The 26,317-nt window shown below is 36.3% G+C and overlaps 1 protein-coding gene across 5 annotated transcripts in view; it reads left to right on the forward strand.

Annotated features, from left to right (window-relative positions):
* LOC113239344 (tight junction protein ZO-1) overlaps nucleotides 1-26,317 on the forward strand; it is a 212,423-nt gene that overhangs the window by 42,263 nt on the left and 143,843 nt on the right. For all 5 annotated transcript variants that reach the window (XR_003311180.1, XM_026476295.1, XM_026476296.1 and 2 more), the window contains exon 2: nucleotides 20,339-20,390. Coding sequence is in view for 4 of the 5 variants with exons in the window: in XM_026476295.1 (XP_026332080.1) it covers nucleotides 20,339-20,390 (52 nt within the window). In the remaining variant the exon portion in view is untranslated. The remainder of the gene's footprint in view (nucleotides 1-20,338; nucleotides 20,391-26,317) is intronic.

Consider the following 26,317-nt stretch of genomic DNA (forward strand, 5'->3'; position numbering starts at 1 on the left):
AGTTCTTAGGTTTTCGCGATTGTTACACATAGGAAATGAAACTATTTTTCCGGATTTAAATCGCGTATATTTGTTTTTTCAAACAAACCGACGTTTCGTGACGTGAGAGTCAACCGTGACCATGGGACCTGTAAAGGGCCCGAAACGTCGGTTTGTTTGAAAAAACAAATATACGCGATTTAAATCCGGAAAAATAGTTTCATTTCCTAAATAAAAGTATCTTGACTTGTCCTTTAAAGACCTACGATTGCAATAAAGTTGTGTATGACTGGTGCAGACTTTAAATTATAAAGAGACTATCTTTCATGGACATCTTACAATAGATAAACATTTTGCAAATTTACGCAAAGTTACGCTAACACACACAACACACGCTCGCAAGCACGCACGCCCGCACGCACGCACGCACGCACGCACGCACGCACGCACGCACGCACGCACGCACGCACGCACGCACGCACGCAAGTACGCACCCACGCACTACCCAGAACACCTAGGCCAAAACCATGTCAGAAAAGTTAATTCCCAAATTGGTTCTACCGGGAATCGAACCCGGGACCAAGAGTTACGGAATTCACTCCGCGGCACTACCCTAACACCTAGGCCAAAACCATTTCCGAAAAGTTAGTTTCCCAAATTGGTTCTACCGGGAATCGAACCCGGGACCAAAAGTTACGGAATACACTCCGCGGCACTACCCAGAACACCTATAGGTCAAAAACGTTTTAGGAAAGTACAAGCGCGTAGTCAATAGATGGCTTATGAAATTGTTACTACTGCTTAGAGGTCAAATCGTCAAAGTCATTCGCGACTGTTCAAGATTTAAGTTAAAACGCAAATTTAAATGAATAGAGCGTACTTGGCCATGATAGCTAGATGCACGCGGTCGCTGCGCGGCGGTAACGCGGCAGCCGTGCGGCGTGAGCGCGATGAATTCATGTCCAATAAATGCGCCCTAATTGCTTCCAACGGATGTTGGACGGAGAACGGAATTAGATCCGCTCTACAGGTGCCATGGCGAACACTGAATTGATATACTCTTTCTACTTTTATTTATATTCTTTAATTACTAATTCAGTCAACCAATATATTCACCCTCTCGTCGCAAATACACTATACGTTTCCAAAGAGAAAAGACAACGGAGACCCGGTTTAGGTTGACACCTCGGGTTCGAAATATTTGGATGACCTATATTTATTAATTTTTACGTCATACAATTATTTAATGGTGGTTGTCTATGTGTGTGTCCATGACACTCGCGCCATTCCCTAGTGTGTGTTTTTTTTCTTTTTTTTTGCCAAATACCTACAAAGTTCAAAAGTATACTGAAACAAAAACTTCATGTTAAATAATATTATTATAAAGCTTTGGTGCACTAGGATCACATTTTTTTACCCCGTTTAGTTCTTTGAAGTATCTCGATCATGTCTCGATCTATTAGGCCGCGTTCCCACTATGTCGTGACGACAGATTGTCGTGCAGTTTACAGTGTCGTGACTTGTATATTTAAATGAAGTTGTTCACATATAGCACGACACGATTAACTGTCGTTCACGATTTTTTATCCTTACAACGACAAACTGTCGTCACAGTGGGAACAGCTACAACGACAGCCGTCTGACGATAAAAAAACTTCACGATAAATACGTGACGACAGATTGTCGCAGCTCCTATTGTCGTCACGTTTTATTTATCGCTGTCCGCACGTATTCTGCTCCCTGCCCTGCTCTCTGGTACCCCGCGCCCTCTGCTCGCTTTGCAGTAGCGTTGGGTCGTAGCCAGTGACGGGCAAGGAGGCTGTCGTGAAACGATAAATTGTAGTCACGATATAGTGGGAACAGCTAGTCACGATAGTCGCTCAACGATAAAAAATCGTCCACGACAGATAGTCGTGATATGGGAACAGGCTAGACGCGACAGTCGTCCAACGATACTAAAATGTGACGACATAGTGGGAACGCGCCCTTAGAAACAAACGTTGTAAAATGGTTGTAAATGATAAATCTGAACAAAATGTTTATTTACACAGCAACAGAGTTTCTTACGCATTATTCTCACGGGAATATGACTTGCCAATTTGACTTGTCAATCTGACTTGACAAGTGCCAATTGGTTACCTATATATAAGCTAATTATGTAGATAAAAATAAAGTAAAAAGATATATATAAATTTAAAGTAGACAACTAGTAGCTTAAATGCAGTAGCAGTAGAGCTGTGAAAGAGTTCGTCCAGAGAAGTACTGCCACCTTACCTATATCTGCCGCCAAACAGTAATGTGAACATTAAGTACCGGTTTGTAAGGGTGCTGGCGAAATTAGGACTTGTCAGGGGCAGTGTCCCTTTGCAAATTTAAAGTCCCTCGAGGCAGTGCAACTGTTGTGGACAGGCATGTTGCTTACCACCAGGCGCACGACGTGTTTGCCCCGTCACTTAGTATTATTTTAAAAATATGCAATTCGACTATCTTGGCGTCTCTATCGTCGTATAATACGATTGCCTATTTGACAATAGATGATTTCATCGTAAAAGAAAATTAACTAAAACAATGTACAGCCTATAGGGTCACCTTGGACCTTGGACACAGTGGATGGAAAGTGAGTATGTACGCTCGAACTATTAGTTTCATAGCGATGGAATGAATAAATTTCATGAACACCGGACGATACGAATAAGAAACAAAAAAAAGAACGGAAAGCGATATTTTTTTACTGAATGTACTATACGGAAGGCATTATAAAAACTTAAGCAACGAAACGACTAACAAGTACTTATAGGTATTCATTTTGTATCATCTACATCCTCATATGTCATATATGGATATCCTATATTTTCGATGGGTGTATTCACAAACTTTTCCTTAATAGTTTGCAGTGAAGTCCAGCGCAGTAAATAATTGGGCCCACCAACCTTATCGTTGGTGCCTGATCTACGTCCGCCGCCAAGGAGCTGGTGTCCTACAATTTCACTAGTAGACTTATCATTAATGTGAAGAGTCCCGGCGGTGTCACGCAACTCGTTCAATGCATTGGCCAAAAAACAATTGTCTGTACCAAATATTGAGCCTGCCATCGCGTATTTGGAGTTTACTCTCACAGTCGCTAATGCTTGGAGTGGAAATTTCTCATCGTATGTAAAAATTGTTAATACTGGACCCTTGATCGCGTCCGTCAATAACTTGTCCCGTGGTTCGAAGGTCTCAATTAGTGTAAGATCTATGAAGTATCCCACTTGCTGACTGTATTTGCCTCCAATTAAAACGTTGTTCTGTTTATTCTTAAAAGCTTCGTCAATGTACTTAGTTACACTCTCGAACGTTTTTTTGTTTATTACTGCGCCTGTAAACATTTTGAAATCTTGTATGTCGCCTACTTTTAAATTTTTGATTGCTTGTTTTAATTTATGTGTTAGGTCTTCATGCAGACATCGTGGAATATAGAGGCGCTTACATGATGACGCCTTCTGACCACTGTATTCAAACGCCGAACGAATAGTGCAGGCCACCACCGTTTCAACATCGGCACTTTCGTGGACAAAATGATAACTATTACCGCCGCATTCTCCCACGATACGTGGATAGTTTATGTATGATTGAGTTTTTTTTCCTTTGAGTTTCTTGCCGATTGCTTTCCAACACCAGTCAAAAACACCGTTTGGACCAGAGTAGTTAAGGCCAGCGAGATAAGGAGATTGTGTAACGGCCTTGGCAAACGTGCAGTTATCAGTTGGTACAAAATTAACGACACCCGCCGGAAGTCCTGCTGCTCGGAGAATATTAAAAACGCGCCAATTGGAAAGTATTGACGAGTCATTGGGTTTCCATAACGTGCAATTCCCCATTAACACTGGTGTGTATGCGATGTTGGCTGCAATCGAAGTAAAGTCGCTAGAAGTAAGAGCAGCAACGAAACCGTCTATACCGCGAAATCTCATGGAATTCAAAACTTCACACCAATTGTCTGTTTTTGGCTGAATCGTTGTGCATTCTTTTAAGTAAAAAGCGTTAAAGCGAAATAGATCTATTAGCTGACAGGCATCGAGTTCAGCCTCCATAACAGTCTTACCTTGTCCAAGCATCGTGGCTGCGTTGATCGATTGTCTGTACGTTGAGGACAAAAGTTCAGCAGCAGCAAGCCACACAAATACTCGATCATCCAGAGGTGTGCTATTCCAAAAACACTGATTGTATGACAATAAATTAATGGCTTTTGAAATAGTTTCTTCGGTGGCGTGGTAATATTTTACTATTTTAGTTCCGTGGTTATGGGGCATAACCTGATACCTAGGTTTGCCTTCATAAATGTACTCGTTACCGATTACTATAGGTATTTCTTCACAAGTATTTGCGACGTACTTTAAGTTACTTTTAAGTGAAGCCCTCTCGGAGGACTTTGCACGATACTCTAAATTGGGCTCATTGAAAACGTACATGTCGGGTATAAAAGGCGGCCACATCACGGAGCAAGTGGAACGTTGAAATTTTGAAACGCCGGTCAGCAACGTCCGGGCAGTTAATAGCAGCATTTTCTTTTTTTTTGAGATTTTACTTGATGATTTAGCAAAAATATGTGTAGTAATTATTTTACCATTGTTTCTTTATTTCACTGAAATTTTTGTTGGTTATATTTGCATATTGATTGATAACAACGACGTGTACGTTACTAACGGACGGACGTCACGTTATGGACGTGTGTTGATAACAACGGCATATCACTAAAGAAAAGGGTCGGTTGGCAAGTTGTAAGCGACGACAATAGACAAGACCCCAGTTCATTGTGGTCTCTGGACACCTTCGCTTTTTTTTTTTACTAAATGGCACTAGTATGCACGGACATTAAACTGGACCGCGCACTAAGTTAATGAAACGAGCCGAATGAGAGGCTTCAAAGGTTAGAGGATAGAAAAAAACCTTGACTATGGAAACCAAAGGTAATGTTATATTGACATATATAAATTCCACGTTATGTGTATATGATGCATTTAGACGTTGAAAACATAAACATTTTATTGTCTTTGTTTAACTACTGCGTGCCGTCGAAGGCCAAAAGAGATAGTACTACATTTTATTTATGTCAAACACGGGAATCGAAAATACGTAACGTCATCTTAAATGTCAACTGTTCTCATTTGCCATTTTTGTAGTACCCTTTGATAACAGTTTCCGGTTGTCAAAGGGAAGTATATCAAATGTCAAAACCAATGTTTGGCCAAATGTTTTAGTGAATTATTCGCATGAATTGTGATAAAATGGACAAAAATATTGACAGTGAGAACAATTAAGTATTGATAAAAATGCGTCGCTGCAGCATTAAGGAGTGCGGCAGTAGAAAAAGCGGAAATCAACCAAATGTTACATTACACCGGCATGTTTTATTTTTCTGCCTATAAATCATACAATAGCCCAAATATCTCATGTAATTAGACTCATTTATCATCCAATTGCAAAGAGGAGTGCGACAGGATGACGTTATTTCTCCGAAACTGTTCACAACTGCATTGGAAGATGCGTTCAATTTATTTATATATTAATTTATTGAACTGGAAAGAACCCGGCATCAATGGCGAGTACATCACTCTCTTTCGATTTGCTGACGATATCGTGGTCACGGCAGAATCGTTGGAAGAGCTTGGCACCATGCTCGGTGACCTCAATAGAGTTTCCAGTAGGTGGCTCTAAAAATGAATATGGACAAGACGAAACTTACGTCGAATGTCCATGTCGTACCCACCCCTATAACAGTGGGAACCTCTACTCTCGAAGTCGTTGACGAGTATGTCTACCTCGAACAAACCGTCCAATTAGGCAGGGCCAACTTCGAAAAAGAGGTCAATCGTCGAATCTGACTCGGTTGGGCAGCTTTCGAGAAGTTCCGGGACGTCTTCTCGTCCGCAATACCGCAGTCCTTGAAGACAAAAGTCTTCGAGCAGTGCGTGTTGTCAGCGATGACCTACGGCTCTGAGACGTGGTCACTTACTATAGGCCTCATAAAAAAGCTCAAAGTCAGTCAAGGAGCTATGGAGCTAGCAATGCTCGGCATTTCTCTACGTGATCGAATCAGAAATGAGGAGATCCGTAGAAGAACGAAAGTCACCGACATGGCTTGAAGGATTAGCAAGTTGAAGTGGCAATGGGCAGGGCACATAGCTCGTAGAACTGACGGCCGTTGGGGCTGAAAGGTTTTAGAAATGGAGACCACGAACCGGAAGGCGTTCAGTGGGACGGCCCCCTACTAGATGGACGGATGACCTTGTAAGTGCGGCGGGTAACCGATGGATGCACGTCGCGTCCGATCGGCTGGTCTCTAAATCTTTGGGGGAGGCCTATGTTCAGCAGTGGACGTCTTCCGGCTGACATGATGATGATAATGATAATACAATTTCATCGTTACATTTATTGGTAAATAACCATTGACTTACAATTATATGGACGTCGGGTCCGCGCTAAAAAGTGTCCGCACTTGTAAGGCGCTAAAATCGTATACAGAGCGCGACACTCCGCTTTAGTCTTCATTTGTTCGACTGACAGCGCGATACTGCGATGACATAACAATTTAAATTTCGAATAGGTTGACTTGGGACATTTTTTTCGTGGTTTTTGTATTAGACCCGTCGTCCATTTATTTGTAAGTCAATGTAAATAACTTTATATTTAATTTTGATTAAAATAGCTCATTACATATATTATGCCTAGTAATAATAGCCCAGTATTAATCATACTTTGATTACAGTAGACTATACAAATTTGCAAACAAAAACAGTTTCAACATTCAAGCCATACATTTGCATGTCGATATTGACTTATCTATTATTATGGTACAACACTAAAGGCTCCACATGTGTGGTACAATTTTTGTATAAGTAAGTACGTTTATTCCTTATATAGGGCAGCTCTTTTCCTTTATTTTTTTTCCATCCTCTAAGAAAAAAACAAATGCTTCAAAGCTTCGTCAAATTAGTGATGCGTCTCTTTCTAATAGGGTGTATATTCATGTTTCACACTAAAGGATGGAAAAAAATCTGTTTCAGCCAGTCATGTTGTTTTTAACTTTTTGATTTTTACAGAAAATGTATCCGCTTATGGTTGACCAAAACTACTAATAAGTATAGATATTAATTTGTATTTCATAATACAAATTAATATCTATACTTATTTGATATGCCACTTCAAAATAGAAGGTTTAATTGTTGATAAGTTTTCTTATTATTATTACAGTGAAAGCAAATTAATTTAATAAAAAACATATTAATCACCTTGAAGCTAATTTTATATAACCAAAATTCAAAAAATTAATAGACTAGACACTACCTAAGATGATTTTATTTAGCGTTGGCAACTTGTTAGACAAGGACAGACCACTACTTCGAGCTATCTCACGTGACTCGGTTTTTTACTTTTACTTAAAATAAACCTTAATATAACCCAATAAGGTGTAAATATAATCGATTACCAATTCGATACAGCAATCTAAATAATATTGGTATATCGAAGTGCGCGATCCAGTTTATGAAATATACAAATCCGTGCTAATATGAGCATTTTGCGTTTTATTTAACTTTTGTCAGCTCGAATTTTACCAATCAAGTGATGTCCTAATGCGGTTCTGATTCGATTTTTTATAACAATCGATTCTATTTATGAAGAAATTTTAATCGTGAATGTGAGCGGGTTCAAAAAAGAAGTTCTATTGTCTGATTGGGATCGAGATGTTGCGTTTGACAATTTGTGTACTCAAGAATTTATAATTAATGTTAATGAGGATTCAAGTGATGATTCCCGTCCATATGGAGAAGAATCCGCCGATTTATTATAGTAAACAATAAGATTGATTATAATTATTTATAATTTATTAAATTTAATTATAATTTATTACACAGGTAACAAAATTTATCAACTTGAATAATCTTCGTTACATAATCTGTTGGCTCCATAAATATCGGAGCTAAAGAGCACGTCGCTTCACTAAAATTAAAAAATAAAAGAGTCCAGGAAGTAAGGTTAGTATGGGGAAGTTTGGCTGCTCTTCGTATCACGAAAAATAATTGACCTTTTCGTTTAAATACCATCTGTCATTGTAATTAAAAGTATTACTGATTCACACTTTTCGTCATTTTGAAATCTGTCACTTTTTTAATACGAGTGTCAATTCACATGTAGCGTTTGAATGTATGTTCACAAATTTTGGTGATTTCGACGAGAGCGATTATTTTGTATAGGCCAGTTCTTTTTTAGGTGTTAAACTTAATTTGAAGCGCTGTAGGGGCGTGCCTGTGACGCGGCGATCGCGGACATCGCGCCACTAGTAATTTTCATACAATAATTAATATCTAGTCAAGTTAGTCTGCAAAAGTGGCGCTGCAGCTGCGCTTCTAAATATTGTATAAAAATTAGTAACGGCGACACTGCTGCGCTTCTTTGGACGTCTAAATCGAAGGGCCCCTAACAGCTCCCATAGTTATGTTGGTTTGGAATAGTAATTTTGCGATTGCAAAAACCTAAGAACTCGGTGAAAATGAAAATATCCATTTTCTTTCTATTTATCTATCTTCTTTAACCTATCTTCCATTTGGTTAGGAGTATTTGTCAGTCCTCTCAAATTGGGGGTAGACCTTTTATTTGTTGGTATTTTCATGTTTCAGTGAGATTATTTTGTGATCCGGTGCTTCAATAGAACATTGAACCACAAAGGTAAACTATGTGTATTTTCATGTTGACGCGTGCGTAAATCGCTGTTACAAGAGGTGGCTTTGTTATTTGCTTTGGTTTTTACGACACTTTGTTAAGAAACCAAGTTAGTACATATCTACAGAGTGAAAGTCGATCAGAAAGGTGAGTTTTGTTTAAAAATATTTATTTATTTGTTGCCAAGTTGATCTAATATGACTTTGGTATTAAACTATACTCTTTGTAAAATATACTCTCTGTCAAGTCTATATCCAATAAACTAGATAAATATATTGTCTTCGGGGTGGTCGGAATGCAGACAGAAGTCGAGGATAATTAGTCCTGTAAGAAAATTTCAAATAAAATAAAATATGATAAAAATAAAATAAAATATAAAAATAAAGTCAAATGTACGTCTAATCTATGCGTCATTAACTTAAATAAAAATCTTTATATCCAACACATCAATATGAGTATTTATTGATGTAGTAAAGAATATTTACAAAGTCGTCTATTGTTTGTCTGTGGCCTGGTAGCTCCCAGACGGATGAACTCTGATCCCAAAGGCTAATTTCATCGGGAGCTTAGCTGTGTTTCATAAACACCTGTTCGGCTGTTTACAGATCATCAGGTCTATTTCTGGTTAACGTACAGATCTCAGTCATTATAATACCGATACGCTGTAATGGCCGTTTTGACGTTTGTCCGCTCATCAAGTTTCGTATTAATATTTAACGACGCTGAAGGAGTTAATTGCTGTACATTGTGACGTTGTTGTTAATAGTGACGTGCAATAAAATTTATGGAATTTTATGACACAATTCGGCATTTGTTGTTCAAAATTCGAAATTTAAAAAAATGAAATCCAATACGATCGTCACTGATGTGATCGCTGACCAGCACAACTTCTACCTCCGGCAAACTCGCGTCAAAGCTCAATGCAAAACAAAGCAGTTTCGAATTGACGATTTATTAAGTAAACATTTTTATTTTTTCTTTTTATTAAAACTTTTTAATCAGCTACCCCTTGCAATACTAGTTATAAATTTAAAAACTTATAGATGTGACACGCATTTGATTAAAAAAGTTTATTTTGCGATTTCTGACATTTCGAGTACTCTTACCTCGGTTGGTCCCATAGAGACTACTGATCCTTACCAGAGACCGGGTCGAATGGCATAAAAAAAGTTTCGTAAAAATTGCCTTTTATCTGGCTGACTGTATCATTTTTTCAAAATCTGTGAATGGCAATCAAAATATCTTCAAAATTCATGGATAGTTTTCTAGAACCGTTTTTCTGTAACTACAACGATTAAAATAGCTGGCTTGCGGCCCGTCTCAAATTTATACCCTGTATAATACTATACTAGCTATAAGAACTCGCGAGCCAAGTTTCCACACCTTACGTGACACGCAACATAATGGTTTTTATTTTAGATTTTTGTCGTCAGAATAAATATTATATCAGTTGAAGGACACGGCATTCGACTTAGAAACTAATGGTTTCATTTAACATTCATCTTTTTAACCGACTTTAAAATAAGGAGTATGTTCTCAATTCGACGGCATGTTTCTTTTTTGTGTATTTTACGCGGTAATTCGGCATTTGTGAACCGACTTTGATGATTCTTTTTTTGTTGAAAAGAGAGTGCCTCAACAGTGGTCCCATTTAAATTTGAAGAAAATTATCCACGTCTTGCAAACTAAGGGATGAATCGAGTATCGCTCACTAACCGATTTCAATAAAACTTAAGAAATAGATGTAATTCCACGCAATTTTCAGGTCGGTTTTTTTAGTACTCAGAACTGAGATTATTTCAAAATGTAGTTGTGGTATTATGGTTATTTGAAATTTAATTTTCGAATTTCGAATGCTAGATTTATATTTATATAGTAACAAAACCATATTTCACGTGGCTTTGTTAACGTTCCGCCTTATTATTTGCCTAATAACTCGAAAATTATTCAAAATTCATACACTTTTGACAAAGACATTAATATATCACTACTCAGTACCCAATAATCTTGCTTTTTGCTATTTTGCATAATGCTCTCCATGTGAAAACTTTTTTAGTCACTACAATTAAGTTAATATGTAAATATTTAAAAAGATAATTATTAGGGGTTAAAGTATGAAATTGCCGTTTTATTGCAATAGGTTCTTTGAATTTTCATAGAATCTTCATGGTTTGAGGTTTTCGAATGAAACTTTTTTCAAATGGTTTCTGTGTTTTTTTTTTTTTTAAATTTGAAACATTTGAATATCGACTTTCAATTGTTTTTGTTATTCAATTTAGACAAGAAAGATGGATACTGCGAAAATTCGAGTGATTTTTGAATACGAGTTCCGACGCGGAACTAACGCGGCAGAAACAGCCCGCAATATCAATGCTGCGTTTGGAGAGGGGTCTACTAATGAACGCACCGTGCGATTTTGGTTTAAACGCTTTCGTGATGGAAATTTCGACTTAAAGAACGAGCCACGAGGAAGACCGCCCACACAGGTGAATAACGATGAATTAAGAGAGATAGTGGAAGCCGATCCTAGTCAAACTACCCAGGAATTAGCGGCATGGTTTAACGTTACCTTACCCACAATATTGACTCACTTGCGTCAAATCAATAAAATAAAAAAATACGAAAAATGGGTGCCTCATGATTTGACTGATCTGCAGAAAGAAACGCGTGTTGAAACTTGTGTTGCCTTGTTGAACCGGTACAGAAATGAAGGAATATTGGATCGAATTGTAACATGTGATGAAAAGTGGATTCTTTATGATAACCGGAAAAGAAAAATGCAATGGCTGACCCCAGGTCAAATGCCACAACAGTGTCCTAAAGCAAAACTTACCAATAAAAAGGTAATGGTAACTGTTTGGTGGTCTCAGCATGGTGTTATTCACTATAGTTTTCTCCGATCTGGTCAAGCAATAACGGCAGATGTCTATTGTGCCGAACTCCGAACCATGTTGACAAAACTAGCAGTAAAACAGCCCCGACTCATGAATCGATCTTCACCATTATTGCTCCACGACAACGCGAGACCTCACACAGCACGAGAAACCATTTTGACCCTTCAGGAACTGCAGTTAGAAACCATTCGTCATCCTCCGTATTCACCAGACCTTGCTCCAACGGACTACCATTTTTTTCGTGATTTGGACAATTATCTACGTGACAAGAAGTTTTCTTCCCAGGAGGCAGTACAAAATGCTTTCACACAGTTTGTGCAGTCTAGATCGTCGGAGTTCTATCGCAAAGGCATTAATAACCTTCCCATTAGATGGCAGCAATGTATAGATAATAATGGCAACTATTTTGATTAAATAAATATGTTAAAAATTTAAAAAATAAACAATTTAGATTTTCAGTACAAATCGGCAATTTCATACTTTAACCCCTATTATATATTTATATCAATGTTTATTATTATGCTGACAGTAAATTAATTACATATTTTTATTTTATTTCATTATCGCAAGAAATTCGATGTCACATAGCATTGTTCGTAATTTGTAGTGCTTAAGATAATAAATAAGTAGTTGTTAAATGTTGAAGTCAAATAGAGTTATCGAGTTCTTAGGTTTTCGCGATTGTTACACATAGGAAATGAAACTATTTTTCCGGATTTAAACCGCGTAGGTATATTTGTTTTTTCTTAGACTCAACAACCGTCACAGTCAACCGTGACCAAAGGACCTGTAAAGGGCCCGAAACGTCGGTTTGTTAAAAAAAACAAATATACGCGATTTAAATCCGGAAAAATAGATTCGTTTCCTAACAAATAGAGTTCTTTTTACATATTATATAGTTTTAATCTCGTTTAATATTTTTGGTGGTATATACTTTAAATGTTTTAATAATAATGCTAATTATTGCAATAATTTTATTTCGAGAACTGCAATCTATCTCGAGAACACGTTCATCCGAGTTTTCAAAATGAGGGGTGTCGGACGAAAATCGACGAATCATATGACAGACTTTATGTGGACACGTAATAATTATTGAGCGATGTGGTAGCCGAACGGAAGAAGGGTTGCTTTCCAATTCAAAGGTCTACGGTTCGAATCTATAAGGAATACACGAATAGTTTATATTGATTTGTAATTATTATTATTTATTATTGTAAACAAAAGAATAATATGAAATATAGTAAAAAAAACTTAAGAAGAATATTATGAACATGAGAAATGATACTTTATTATTCTTTGTCTTAACTTGGATTAAAATAAAGAAATAAATACTTTCCCTAAGAATATTGTTTTTTTATTGTAAACAGAGTAGAATTTTATAGCCAAAATAATTGCATCAATAATAAAAAATTGGACTTGGCCTCAAATAAGCAAGACTTCTACTCTAAAATTTAGTTTGTAAGTTATTTCAATAAAGAGGTAGGTATTAATTGCAAAGAAAATTATCCCTTTATATAGAAATACTATTCAAACAAAATTCACCAAGCGAAAACAACTTTGTAAGGCTTCCATAATGTTACCCAGCAGCGGTCGATACGGCGAACAGAATGCCATCTTTCGTACTGACTTGTAATCGAAACGCACCTCAACCTTCGTCGAATTAATGAACATAAATAGAACTTCATTACTTAGAAATTTTGATAAAAATGAGATTCCATTAATTTTATTCGTTGGGAATTAATAGTTGGAATAAAATTGTAGGCAAAGCAAATTACAACACGTTTGTGGTTTACTTAAATGTAACAAGTTAACCGTGTGGTTCGGAAAACGGCCGCACTATTTTCTGGCGCTCACGGAGAACGTTCCACGAGTTTAGTCTTACTACACAGTCTACATATTCATTATTCCCTCACTATTATGACTATCATCTACCATTGTTTAATTGATTAGGTACAATATTGATAATGTTCCACATTAATATTAAAATCATCACTGGCTTATCCAATTATAAAATCGTCCGAAAAAAAAAATCATAAATGCGTAGATCTGCGTAATCGACGTATGTGAATTTGTGATACACATTATTTATTTTACCAATTTTTAAGTAAAAAATGTCGTAAAATTTTCTACAACCGCATAAAACTACAGAACATTATTTACTTAACTATTTCTCGAAGCAAAAAGGCGGTCAAATTGTCTACAACAGTCTTGTTTGAGTCCATACCATGGATCTGGGCCTCTTTCAATAATGGTTTCGGAGTTACATCGAATTCTCGATCGTCTGAATGAGATTTGATTTAGACCGGCTCAAGCCGGCACCGGTACCCTGTGTAGACACGGACCGCCCACTAGTATGAGAAGATCCGTTGTATATATACGGTCGGTCGGGAAAATGTTACTTGCGCGTTTTAGGACATTGCTCTTTACAGCAAAATCTAAACCACTTTTTGATGAAAAAATATTTTTCACAACAGTTTTGAGTGGATAGAAACTTTGTTATAATAAATGCAATTGAATGATAGTCGTATTTAGTTAATTTTTCCATTTTTTATTTTTGTCAGGGCTATAAATTGTTTAATTTTGATGAGATTTGGAGGATTTTTTTACATTATGACGAGATCAGTATAAATCACTTTTAGACGTGGTATAGTCCCCCTATCCACAATGGTACCCACGTTTTTCACGGAAAAGATAAGTTTCAATTAATGTACGTTTTACATGAAAGAATTACTTTAAAACCTGATAATTTTATGAATATTTATACAATGTTCAATTTATCAAACAATTTCCCGGTTGAAATTTCATAATTCCGTAGATATTGTTAGATTTGTATCCATAATGGGGATTCGGAACGTTACAGTTATTACATGTTTAAGGTTTTTTAGAGAAACCTGACAGTGATGGTACAATGGTACTTAATAATCTGGAGAGCATATTTAATTTTAATCCCCGAGTTAACCGTAATTTTTTTTATTATGTGTATTTTTTTAAATATTTGTGTGCTATGAAATCATCCTGGTACACCATAAATAGTACCTACTAATACAAACAAAAAAGGTACTTAATTACTAAGTTATTTAATTAATTAGAAATCTTGTAGTTATTTGTCATGCACCCAAAAACTAATTTGTCTGGATTACTTGTGGGCGGTGCAGCAATAATAGGGTTGAAACCACCCTAAGCGGCAGATGTTAACCCATAGCGCGGGTACCATTCATTAAGTACACACGTACTAATTAATGATAATAAATGCAACATCGAACTCGTATTTCATGAAACTTCTTTATAGCGAAACTTGATATTGCATATAAATTTCGGCAAAATTTATTTTAAATATCAAAAATTACGAATATGAAAAATACTGCTAAATACATATGTCAACTGATTTGAATTTGTTAAGACTATGTGACAGTACGTAAGTGTAGTATTCACAGAGACAGTTAATCACTAAACACGTTTACTTTTCCCACGGTTGTGAATCGTATATTTACCGACAGTTTATTATAAAAGGGCTCCTTAAACTCATTTATTAACTAGCATAATTTCATTAATGAATGAATGCGAATAAGTTTGTTTTAAAGTTAAAACTTATTTAATTTTTTTTCAACTCCTATCACTACTTTGAAGAAAGTTAAAATTACAGTGAATTTATAATGCTTGTACAGATCCTCAAAACCAAAACAATTAAAAAAGAACAACGACCACCGCCAATTTCAAAATAGACAAACTTTAATAAAATGCAATAAATTAAATACTATTACAGCAGTGTCATCCCTTAACTTTCAATTAGAACCCGCTAGAACACCAATCCCGACGCAACCGTAGACCATTTACCTTTCTCGCTTGCATCTGTGCATTACTGATTTTCCTATCTCTGTCAGAGTTATGACGACAAGGTTGTAGCTTTTTAGCATATCGCACTGTTGATTTAAAAGTGTATTAACTCAAAAAGTGCATATTTTCAAAATCAGCGGTGGTAGAGCAGGGCCGGAGGACAGTGAGGTTGATGAGGAGACAGCGGAGTAGTACAGCCGCGGGAACAGCATCGCTTGGTATTCGTGTGGAGATCTTGAGCGTGGGCTTCAGCCGCTCCTGTGGTGAATGTATACGGTTAATGTAGGACGTGTGTAAATGTGAAGACCAGGTTTAGCATAAGGAAACTGAAGATTTGAACCTCAAGCAACGCCAACGGGTAACGCCAGGTGACTACGACCTATGTTCATGAACAACAAATATTAAAATGCGGCCCGCTGGTTCGTTCCGTGGCTTAGTTGGTATAGCGTCTGACACGGTATGCTAGAAGGCGTCGGTTCGAATCCGGCCGGATCGAAGGAATTTATTCTGAGTGTTCGATTTTTGTATTAATAATTATAACAAACTAGTGGTTTGAATATCAATTCAATAAAAATTTAAACTCATATTAATTTCAATTAACTTATTGTATAATAAAAAGTGTGTGCGTATCCTAGCTAACAAGCAACTGAACGCTGTACATTTGTGCAAATTTGTAAGACACCGCCTTAAACTACATATAAAAGAAGGACATAAATCTCGATGCTACCCGTCCCGGTATAAAAATAATTTAATCAGACAGCCATCCAAATTAGAATTAGTAACATCTAGTTCACACGCAATGGTCATTAAATACATATTATATATAATTACCCAATGACATAAAAAACTGAGAGAACGAACAACTACAAATTTATTGAACAACTAAGAAAAAAAAAATTGACAAAAAACTATTTTAAAATAAAACTATTATTTAAATCGAGTACCTACTTAATTTTGCTTTGAAAATTTGTAATACTCTCCATATTTCTAATTTAGCTAATTTTAAATAATATAATATAATAATTTTAATTATTCTACTTTTGACTATTTGCAATAATTTCTGTATTTTAAATTTATCTAATTTTAAATGACTTCTAATACAACTGTGATATATTTAGAATGTACTTAAAAATTTACATTTCTGTACCCTTACAGGGTATGAACCCTCAATCAAACATGAGTTTGATACTGTAAATAGTAATTTAAGACTTATATGTATGCAATAAAACATTTGCAATTTAAATTTGAATAATATATAACTCATTGTTGAATTGTAAATTTGTCGCCTATTATGGTGGCTTTTCACATGGCAATTTGTATTTGATATATTTGGCAAACTATCACCATGTGTAGATAACACGTGTGATAAAGTATTTGCCTTAATTGTGTCCAACAATGGACAGGCTGTATAACATAAATATTTTAATTGTAGGGGACGGCGCCATCTATCAGCTGCGTAGTATAACTAATTCGATTTCTCGTTTTCTACTATACATATTACAATACCAAGTTCTCCGAACAAGGACGATAAGATAAGATAAGATATTTCTCCTCCTCAACTTCACCCACAAGGATCCTAACCTCGATTAAACACCTTGTTTGCCTATTCGACAAACACAGTAAACACCAACTTGCGTTACCGCGCGCTTGTCTTTTTCTCAACACACATCAAAGGAGCCAAAAAAGCAAATTTGCAAGTAAACTATCTGCATTATGGAGTTCTTAGGTTTTCGCGATTGTTACACATAGGAAATGAAACTATTTTTCCGGATTTAAATCGCGTATATTTGTTTTTTCAAACAAACCGACGTCTCGGGCCCTTTACAGGTTTAATTGATATGTTTTAGTTTATTCTAATTTCTATTAATAATTAATAATAAATTAAACTTAATAAAAATTCATTCAATAAAATAATTTGTAAAAGTTAATGTAGCGTAAATTGGAATGTTTTCTTTGTAAAATTAAAAATAAGGTATTTAATTAATAACTATTGTAACTATAATGAAAAAATAGGGTGGTTTGCATTAATATTAGACATAACTGGTTGAAGACTGTACCACCTCAGTCAACCGTGACCATGGGACCTGTAAAGGGCCCGAAACGTCGGTTTGTTTGAAAAAACAAATATACGCGATTTAAATCCGGAAAAATAGTTTCATTTCCTATATCTACACTATGGTCATAATCATTATTTTTACTCCTTATTTAGCTTCATGTGTAAACGGTCCTATTGGTCAGTACATGAAATATTTTTCCAAGGATATGAAACACCCAATAACGAATGCAAGAGCCATGTGAAGTGCGGCCATTAAGTAAGTAAGTAAGAGAGTAAGTACCTAAGGCAACACAAACGTTATTCTCTACAAGATACGGATACATTTATTTAAACAAGAAATGAAAAAAGCTATGTCATGTGACTCACGCTGCGTAGCGCGCACTTTTCAAATGCAATGTAATGTAGAACATATTCTTTATTTTTCCTAATAAAAGTGTAAAGCCATTTTTTTCTATGGGAAATATATCAACTTGAAAATACAATTTCCCCAATACCGGGAATCAAATCCGGGATGCTCTCGTCCAGTGCCCATCATTCATAAAGCTGATGCCTTCGAGAAAAATTATTAACCTTTTTTTCTCAATTCGACAGTTTTTTTTTGTATGTGTATTACGCAATATGAACCGATTACGATGATACTTTTTTGTTGGAAAGAGGGTACGTAAGTAATGGTACCATGTACATTTGAAGAAAATATTACACCTTTAAGAAGGGCAAACTAGGCGATTCCGGTAATCGATTTCAATAAAACTTGGTAAATAAAATTCCACGACCTTGTGAGGTCGGTTTTTTATAAAAAAATCTTACAATTACTATTAGTAGAAATGAAGTTCTATACCGCATTGCTATCTCCAAAGTTCGCGCTACGCAGCTTGAGGTCGCGTCGCACAGTTTCTGTCTGCCTTTCAAATAAAGATACCTTATTGTTGAGAAGCCGAATTACACAGTGTATTGCCTCTTTTGTTACAATAATTGTATACTGTATTTAGTGGAGGATATTTTCTATATTGTGTTGCATTTTGTACAGTGCGTGGTGCGAAGCTCATCGCTGTTCGATGCGTTCGCTGCAGTTTCTCATTCATATTTTGTTCAAAGAAGTAAACGATATAGAATAAAAAAAAGAAGGGTGACCTTATATTGTAGAGGACAAAGTTTATGTTGCATAAGGTGTTTCCTCTTTTACTTACTTGACCCTAAGAGTCGAGGCTTGTATTTCCAGGATGTAGAGAAATTGCGTTTTAAATTTCATAGGGGGATTTTTTACGCATGATACTCAATAACTTTTCCTGTTTAGGTAGAATGGCCATAAACTTAATTAGTTCAACAAATTCATAGATTTTAGAGCGGTAACACACACGGCGGCTTTTAGCAGCGATGCAAACGCGATGCAGTCCCTAATTGTCTACACACACGCGCGCGATTTTCGAATCGCTAAAATCGATTGCATCAATGCAAACGCGCGACTGTTTCGATAAACATGCGCGATTACAATTTTTTATTTGCCTAACGATTTTTTATTCCCTTTCAATACACCCTGTCTACAACAGTATAATTTATGATATTGGTGACAACGTGGAGTTATAAACCAAAATACACTAAGAGTCGTAGTCTAGAACTCTACTCAATGCTCAAGTCAGGATTTGAGTATGGTTTAAAGCACTCGAAAACATACTCAAGTCCCTGCCATTAGGGTCGTATTTCCAGTGCTTGTGTTTCCAGTGCAATCCTGACTTGAGCATTGAGTAGAGTTCTAGAATACGACCCTAAGTGAAGTTTTTACCCAACTTAAGTGAAAATTTTAAGAAGAATTTGGTGAAATCAAAGTTTTTCTACTCATGCCACGCCTTCCAACCGACGACTATGTTCGGGTCTTTCGAAATCTTCAACTGAGTATTTGCAAACAGTCATAGTTAGCGTTTACAATAATTAGGCAGAAAGTCGATTTCCGATCGTCTCGCAACCAGTCCTTTTTATGTTTCTGAACAAAAAAAACCTACATTTATTTCTTTCGTGAATTTGGGCGTAATTATTTTGTGGTTGTCTATGTGTGTGTCCCGCAGATGCCATGGACAAACCCTGTATACAGCACCTATATAATAGAACAAATATTTCTACCGGTCTGGGAATCGAACCCGGAAGCTCTGCGTATCAGACCATGGTAACCGTCAGCCCACAGAGGTAGTTACAATTTTTTTTTATAACAGCAAGTGACGGGACAAACAAGAATTTTTATGCAAATTTTTTATACGTAGATTGTGCAATTTGAGTGGATATCAAGAAAGCTTGCCTCGTTTCACTCACTGTGCTTCGAAATAATTTTTATAGTTGTGGATAAAGAAAAGTGTGAGCATAAGAATGACGGCTGACAAGGGAGAGAGGAAAAAAAATACATGTTGTGCCGCCCCATCTAGCGTGAGATAAGGATAGGAAGTCGTTGATCGTGTACTTTGTATACCGATACGTTATAATTAATCAACACTTAACGTAAACAAAAAACAAAAAAGAAACATTTGTTTGCTATCCCTGAAAAATAAATAAACAATTTTTATTTTTATTTTACATTTGAATATATTTCCCATAGACTTAAAGTAAACTATAAAATTAATATTTTTTTTTAAAGGAAGACCAACAGCTTAAATCTAACTTACATAATAATAGTAACAACTGAGAGCCGATTACAGACCCTCACAAATAGAAACATAATATAAGAATGCACAATTTAACCAACCTATCGCTATAAACATAACTTATTACGTAAACCATAAAACTACAACCGATCGCAAGCCTCACTACGAATCAAAGAAATGCCCACTCAGTATAGTTGTTATAATATATTTAATATATTTATTAATCAAAAGTGTATATTTTGTTCCAGGTTTTGTAGACAGTGCCAAAGACAACATGGTTATGAGCCACAACTTAAATAGGTTAGTAAATTAAATTTTCCTTAAAATTAAATGAAGGAAATATCGCACCATTGGTTGTAATAAGTACTTTTTTAGATTTTATATACTTTTGCGAAATGATAACTTTTAAAGAGACAGGTTTCAAGATTCTGATACATTTTTTATGCTTAAATAGGATAGTCACAAAAATTCACTTATATACATTATTTATTGCGTATACGTAATTATCACGTATATATATATATATACTGCTTCCGTGGCCTAACGGTTACCATACTGAACTGCCATGCAGAGGTCCCGGGTTCGATTTCCGAGCCGGGAGAAATATTTGTATGGCCTACATTTATTTCTCTTGTGAGTTTAGGTGCAGTTTGTGGTTGTCTATGTGTGTGTCCATGGCACCCGCGATACATGGTTTCCCTAGTGCGGTGCTATGAGTGTGTACGTTATTATTATTATTACTTCATGTAAGTACTTCGTATTATTTTTGTGATTCATGTGGTAAAAGCACTTTTGACGCATGGTCTCATGTAGCTTTATTCATACCAAGTGTACTCTATGTTGGAGCAGAATGCTACCACGTGAAGAGAGAAAGCAGGATAAATAATAATTAGATACGCGACGCGACAAAGATAAAAACAGCTGTAGGGCTAGCACGAAAGGGCACGACTTGCGCGAGAGCGACATGAAGTGCGATATACTGCTAATAGCAGTCTGCTATTCTCGCATTGAGATGTCGAGCTTTATGTCGCTCTCGCGCTAGTCGCGCCCTATCGTGCTAGCCCTACTGTTTACATACAAATACACGAGACAAGAGCGAATACAATTTGTTTTATTTTGTTACGAAAGCATAACGCATTACTATTACAATAGTGTTGTAACTCAAAATATGTGAATTTCAGGATTAAATCATTGCTGAAACCAAAATTTGATTCTCTACACGTCAATAAAACCGTCGATAGAATATTGTAAGAAACAGTTAATAGATATTTGCTTTTTTAAAGAAATTAAAAGAAAAAATATCTGCCGTTTTCAAAGTAAAAAGCGTGCAGAAACTTTCTGGTTGCTTATGTTTCCGACTTCTCGGTCAATTGTGGACCGATTTTGAAAATTCTTTTCTTGTCCCAAAATCCTCTAATTTCATAACCATGTCAGTGAACTAATTTTATTTTATTTTAAAAATACAATAAATGAGGTGGCAGATTGCTAAGTGATATTATTATCTATCTGCATGCGCTATGCGAAAGTATTTTTAGTTATTTTTTGAATTCATCCTAAGTTACTTAAGGTTTATTTTTAATCGATGTATCATCATTATATTTGTCAATCAGTTATACGTGCCACTGCTGGCACGGGGTCTGTTGTAAGAAGAGTATTTAGGTCAGACACCGGAAGGTTTTCACAAGTATTACTAATGTGCTTTTACTTATACAAAGTAGGTTTCCACCTCACTAGCTCGGAAAGTACTTACTTTCTCATTAGAAATTCGCGCGCAAAAGCTTTTTTCCACGCTAGCATGTAAAAGGTTTTTGAAATTCGAACTTGACGATGGACTGTGGTGCACCTAACTTTTTATTTCGATGAAAAAAAAACATAATGACACGTTTAATTAGCAATTTATCGTAAATGATTTACGTAATATAAATCCGTTGGTATAGTATTTTCATTATTGTTCGCATTAAGTTGACAACGATAAGTAATTTTTCATGTCTGAATGAATAAAACTGATTTGTTATAGTTCAACTGTTTCTTGTTCTGTTTCTTTCATCTACCGTTTTCGCTATAGTGATGTGAAAAGTTGTGTGTTTCGCTCGGCAACAAAGTTGTTTTGCGTCTTGTGCCTTGAAACTGTGATCCGGTTGGATTCGAACCAGCATCTCCTAGCAAACCGTGCTATGCCAACTGAGCCATGGAACGAACCAGCGGACCTTACGCATTTTTCAGAACTTTGTTTTTTTCGTTTTTTAACGACTTTTTTACCGTAGCGCCTTTCTAAGAAATCACTCAGCTGTTAATTTTTTTTAATACCGATGTATTTTTTTGGTCATATTTGTAATTTTAATTTGTAAATGAAATTGATGAAAAGATCCATTGGTGTTAAAAAATTCATTAAAAAATCTGATTTTTCAGTAATCAGCAAAATAACAATGCAAAGAATGTGCTTGATCCTTATATGGTTTTGATGTGTGGACATAGCACGCATATTTCGTGAAAAGAAAAAGTAGAAGTCCATTTCCTCTACCATTTACAGTAAATTCAACTTGAGGTGGTATATTTATTTGTATATGCCCACGGAACGGTTGCCCGCTTTACGTCCAAAAATGCATTAATTTCACGCGAGTCTGTTAACCCGTTATTTTAATTTTTACACTAGGTGATGTGAACACGAAATAACTTACAAATGTGTTGTTCCGTGGGCTCTGTATAACTAACTGACTATATTATTCATAATATAGTTGTCATACAGTATATTTTTCCTGTAATTATATTAAGTTTAGTACAATATTATAAAATAAACATAGAAAATGGCACAGCTGAACCACTACCTACGCATATGAGTTCCATCCAATGGTTTTGGTAGGGTAGTTCACCCTGTAAGCAACATCGGCTCCCGCGTATACATACAACCGGGAAGGCCACTTACGAAAAATACTGAAAAATAGCAGCGAGCAAGCCGATTGCACTACAATGTCGCGGCAGCTCCATTAGCATCCTAAAAGCGTTGTTATATTGAATTTTATCAATCTTCGTTCTAACTATATGCTTTTCCGTGCAATTTTCATCTCACATTGACCTTATCATCTTTTATCTATGTAACATACACGTACACACTTATACAAATAAGAAACCACTCCGCCTGTGAAAGCCGATTATTACAATAAATTATTTAGAGCCTTTTGCTCGACTCTATACACGAGCAGTTTGTGGGCCTCTTACACGCAAAAACAGTACAACGCCCTACGTGTGCAGTACAACAATGCTTTCAGGGTGCTATTGGGGCTGCCTCGCTTCTGCAGCGCCTCGGGGATGTTCGCGGATGCCAGAGTTGATTGTTTTTTCACAACTGTGAGGAAACGCTGTACATCCCTGGTGCGTAGGGTGCGGGCCAGCACCAGTGGTATCCTGAGAGCATTTGCGGAGAGGTTTGATTGTCAGTATCTGAATCATTGTCATATGATCCATATACTGAAAATCAAGCCTCACTAAAGCTCTGTCAACCGCATATTATGTAAATGTTAATTAGCTTTAGGGGGTGTATTATTAACTTTAGGATAAGAAAATGTAACTAACATTGACTATGATCCCAGTTGGTCGAAATAAAGATGTTTGAATTTGAATTTGAATTACTGCTACTTATTGTTTTACGTTTTCCTTTTTTCTAATGCTCTTGATAATGAGCACTTATATTTTGAAGGATCTTTGTTCAAGATTCAGTATCGTAGACTAGTTCATATCATAACTTGATATAAAATCTTTTTATTTGATAAACAAAGGAATCGAATCGGATCGAAGGAATTTTTTCTGAGTGTTTTTTCTGAGTGTTCGATCTTTGTATTAATAATTATAACAAACTAGTGGAGTAATTTCACAAAAAATAATTGAATATCAATTCAATAAAAATTTAATTAATACAGTGAATAGCGACATCTCTCGCCAGGACTGGTAGCTGTAAAGGTACTAACTGGGTGATAAATCTGTCAAAGATTTCTCATAGGTTACTACGACTAAAAAGTCGTTGAAATATTGTTATTTGTTATTATTTTAACAAATTTTTTTTTTTACAAATTGACGGGGCTTCCCGGTAAGCAACACGCAGTGCCATTCAGAGCTTTAAATATCAAAGTTCTGAAGGGCACTGCCACTGCGCCCGTTATCCTGAGACATAAGTTGACAAATCCCATGTACCTAGAATTTAACTTTTTTCTTATTTTTGTGAAGGATATTTTGCAATTAAACGCTGATGGCCTTGATTGCGCCACCGGAAAAGAGGGCGTGCTGAAAGCTCATAACCCCTAAAATGAACTAAAAACTAAACTTAAAACTAAGTAGCGGGCCTGAGGGCGCCCAAGTGGGCACGCATCTCGGCTCAGGGCGCTATTAAAGACTTTCGCCAGAAGGGCGTGCTATAGTAGAGAATCTACCAGAGTACTTGCTGAAGTGCGGGGCTTTGCGACCTCGCCGGCGAGGACGGTTGGTGCGTATGGAGATGGACTGATTTTGCGATCTGATTGGAGAGTGATAGGGTCGTCAGAGTCATTGAGGACTTCTCTTGGCCGACGGGTCTTAAGTACGTGGTGGAGGTGTTCCCTGGAAATAAATAATTTCACCAAATTAGTTTATTCACACTCACACATAGGTCGAACCTGGGCCCCAAGTCTATTAATATTAAATTATCTCAGTTGTCAGTCAATGACAGGAATTTGTACGTTTGGTATTCAGTTCTACGATGAAAATAATGTCAAAATACGGAGTTTCGGAGTGAGGTAGCAGCAACTACTTGTGTCAAATCACGGACTTCGTCCGCACTTCGTGATCAATAGCGTCTCGTCGTTACCTGCGGTTCGATACGAAGTTAAAACGATGATCGTTGAATCATATTTCGTATGACGTGTTAGGTTAGAATGTCCGAAACACGTCGTGTCAAATTGGCTTTTCGTAGTAGCTGTATATCAACGTCAGATGTCGGACACCCATATAAATCACGCGTTTCATTCCGCAATCGCACGAATGAATGCCATAAGTGGGGCTAGCACGAAAGGGCGCGACTTACGCGAGAGCGACATAAAGTGCGATATACTGCTATTCTCGCATAGAGATTTTGCGCTTTATGTCGCTCTCACGCGAGTCGCGCCTTATCGTGCTAACCCTACATGCCACTGATTCTCTACTGAGACTCGAACTCTCATTGTCAAATAATCTTTATAACATGAGCAAATAAATGAAATGAAATCGTCATACTGATTAAACTCTAGAGTCTTAGGGTCGTATTCTATAACTCTACTCAATGCTCAAGCCAGGATTACACTGGAAACACAAGCACTGGAAATACGACCCTAATGGCAGGGACTTGAGTATGATTTCGAGTACTTTAAACCATACTCAAATGCTGACTTGAGCATTGAATAGAGTTCTGGAATACGACTCTCAGTCTTAGATCGAGACTATCTGCAAGAGATAAACGGGTCACTGCCACGGATTCTTGTCGTCCAAGTACGCAGAAGCTGTATAAGCTTTAGAATAAAGTTTTTGTTTCACTATACATAGTTTTAAACCTCGTAAATGGCAAATATTGAATATCAATCGGAATCTTATTATAGAAGCGTATTATATTTTGCCCCTTCAATGAATTTGAGACTTTATGAAGACGACTATCAAGAACACTACACTATTTAGTTTATTTTTATTCCTCGTATTAATGTTACGTCTTTCAGTACTTCTCATAAAAAAAAAAATATTTTTCTTAACATAAATAACATTTTAATAAATACGTTGTGACGTTAATGTAAGAATGTTAATCTCTTTAAACTTATCTCTCAATAATACATAATATTGTAACTAGATTTTAAAAGAATAACAAATATTATCATAATTGCAATATAATCTCAATGGAGTGTTAAGGCTCCATTGAAGTTATATTGACTTATACTTATACTTATTGATTATATTATAGACTAATTCGGGCACTGGCATTGACTTACAATTATATGGACGTCGGGTCCGCGCTAAAAAGTGTCCGAACTTATAGGGCGTTAAAATCGTATACAGAGCGTCATTCACGCTTTAGTCTTCGTTTGTTCGACTGACAGCGAAGCAAGCAAAATTAGACAGTACTGCGATGACATTACAATTTAAATTCAACGTTTTAGCTTTTTCATATTCCTTGACATGTCACTACGTTTAAATAGGTTGACTTGGGACATTTTTTTCGTGGTTTTTGTATTAGACCC

Source organism: Hyposmocoma kahamanoa, unplaced genomic scaffold (assembly GCF_003589595.1).
Source record: "Hyposmocoma kahamanoa isolate Upper Pololo Valley unplaced genomic scaffold, ASM358959v1 99879, whole genome shotgun sequence".
NCBI classification, from domain to species: Eukaryota; Metazoa; Arthropoda; class Insecta; order Lepidoptera; family Cosmopterigidae; genus Hyposmocoma; species Hyposmocoma kahamanoa.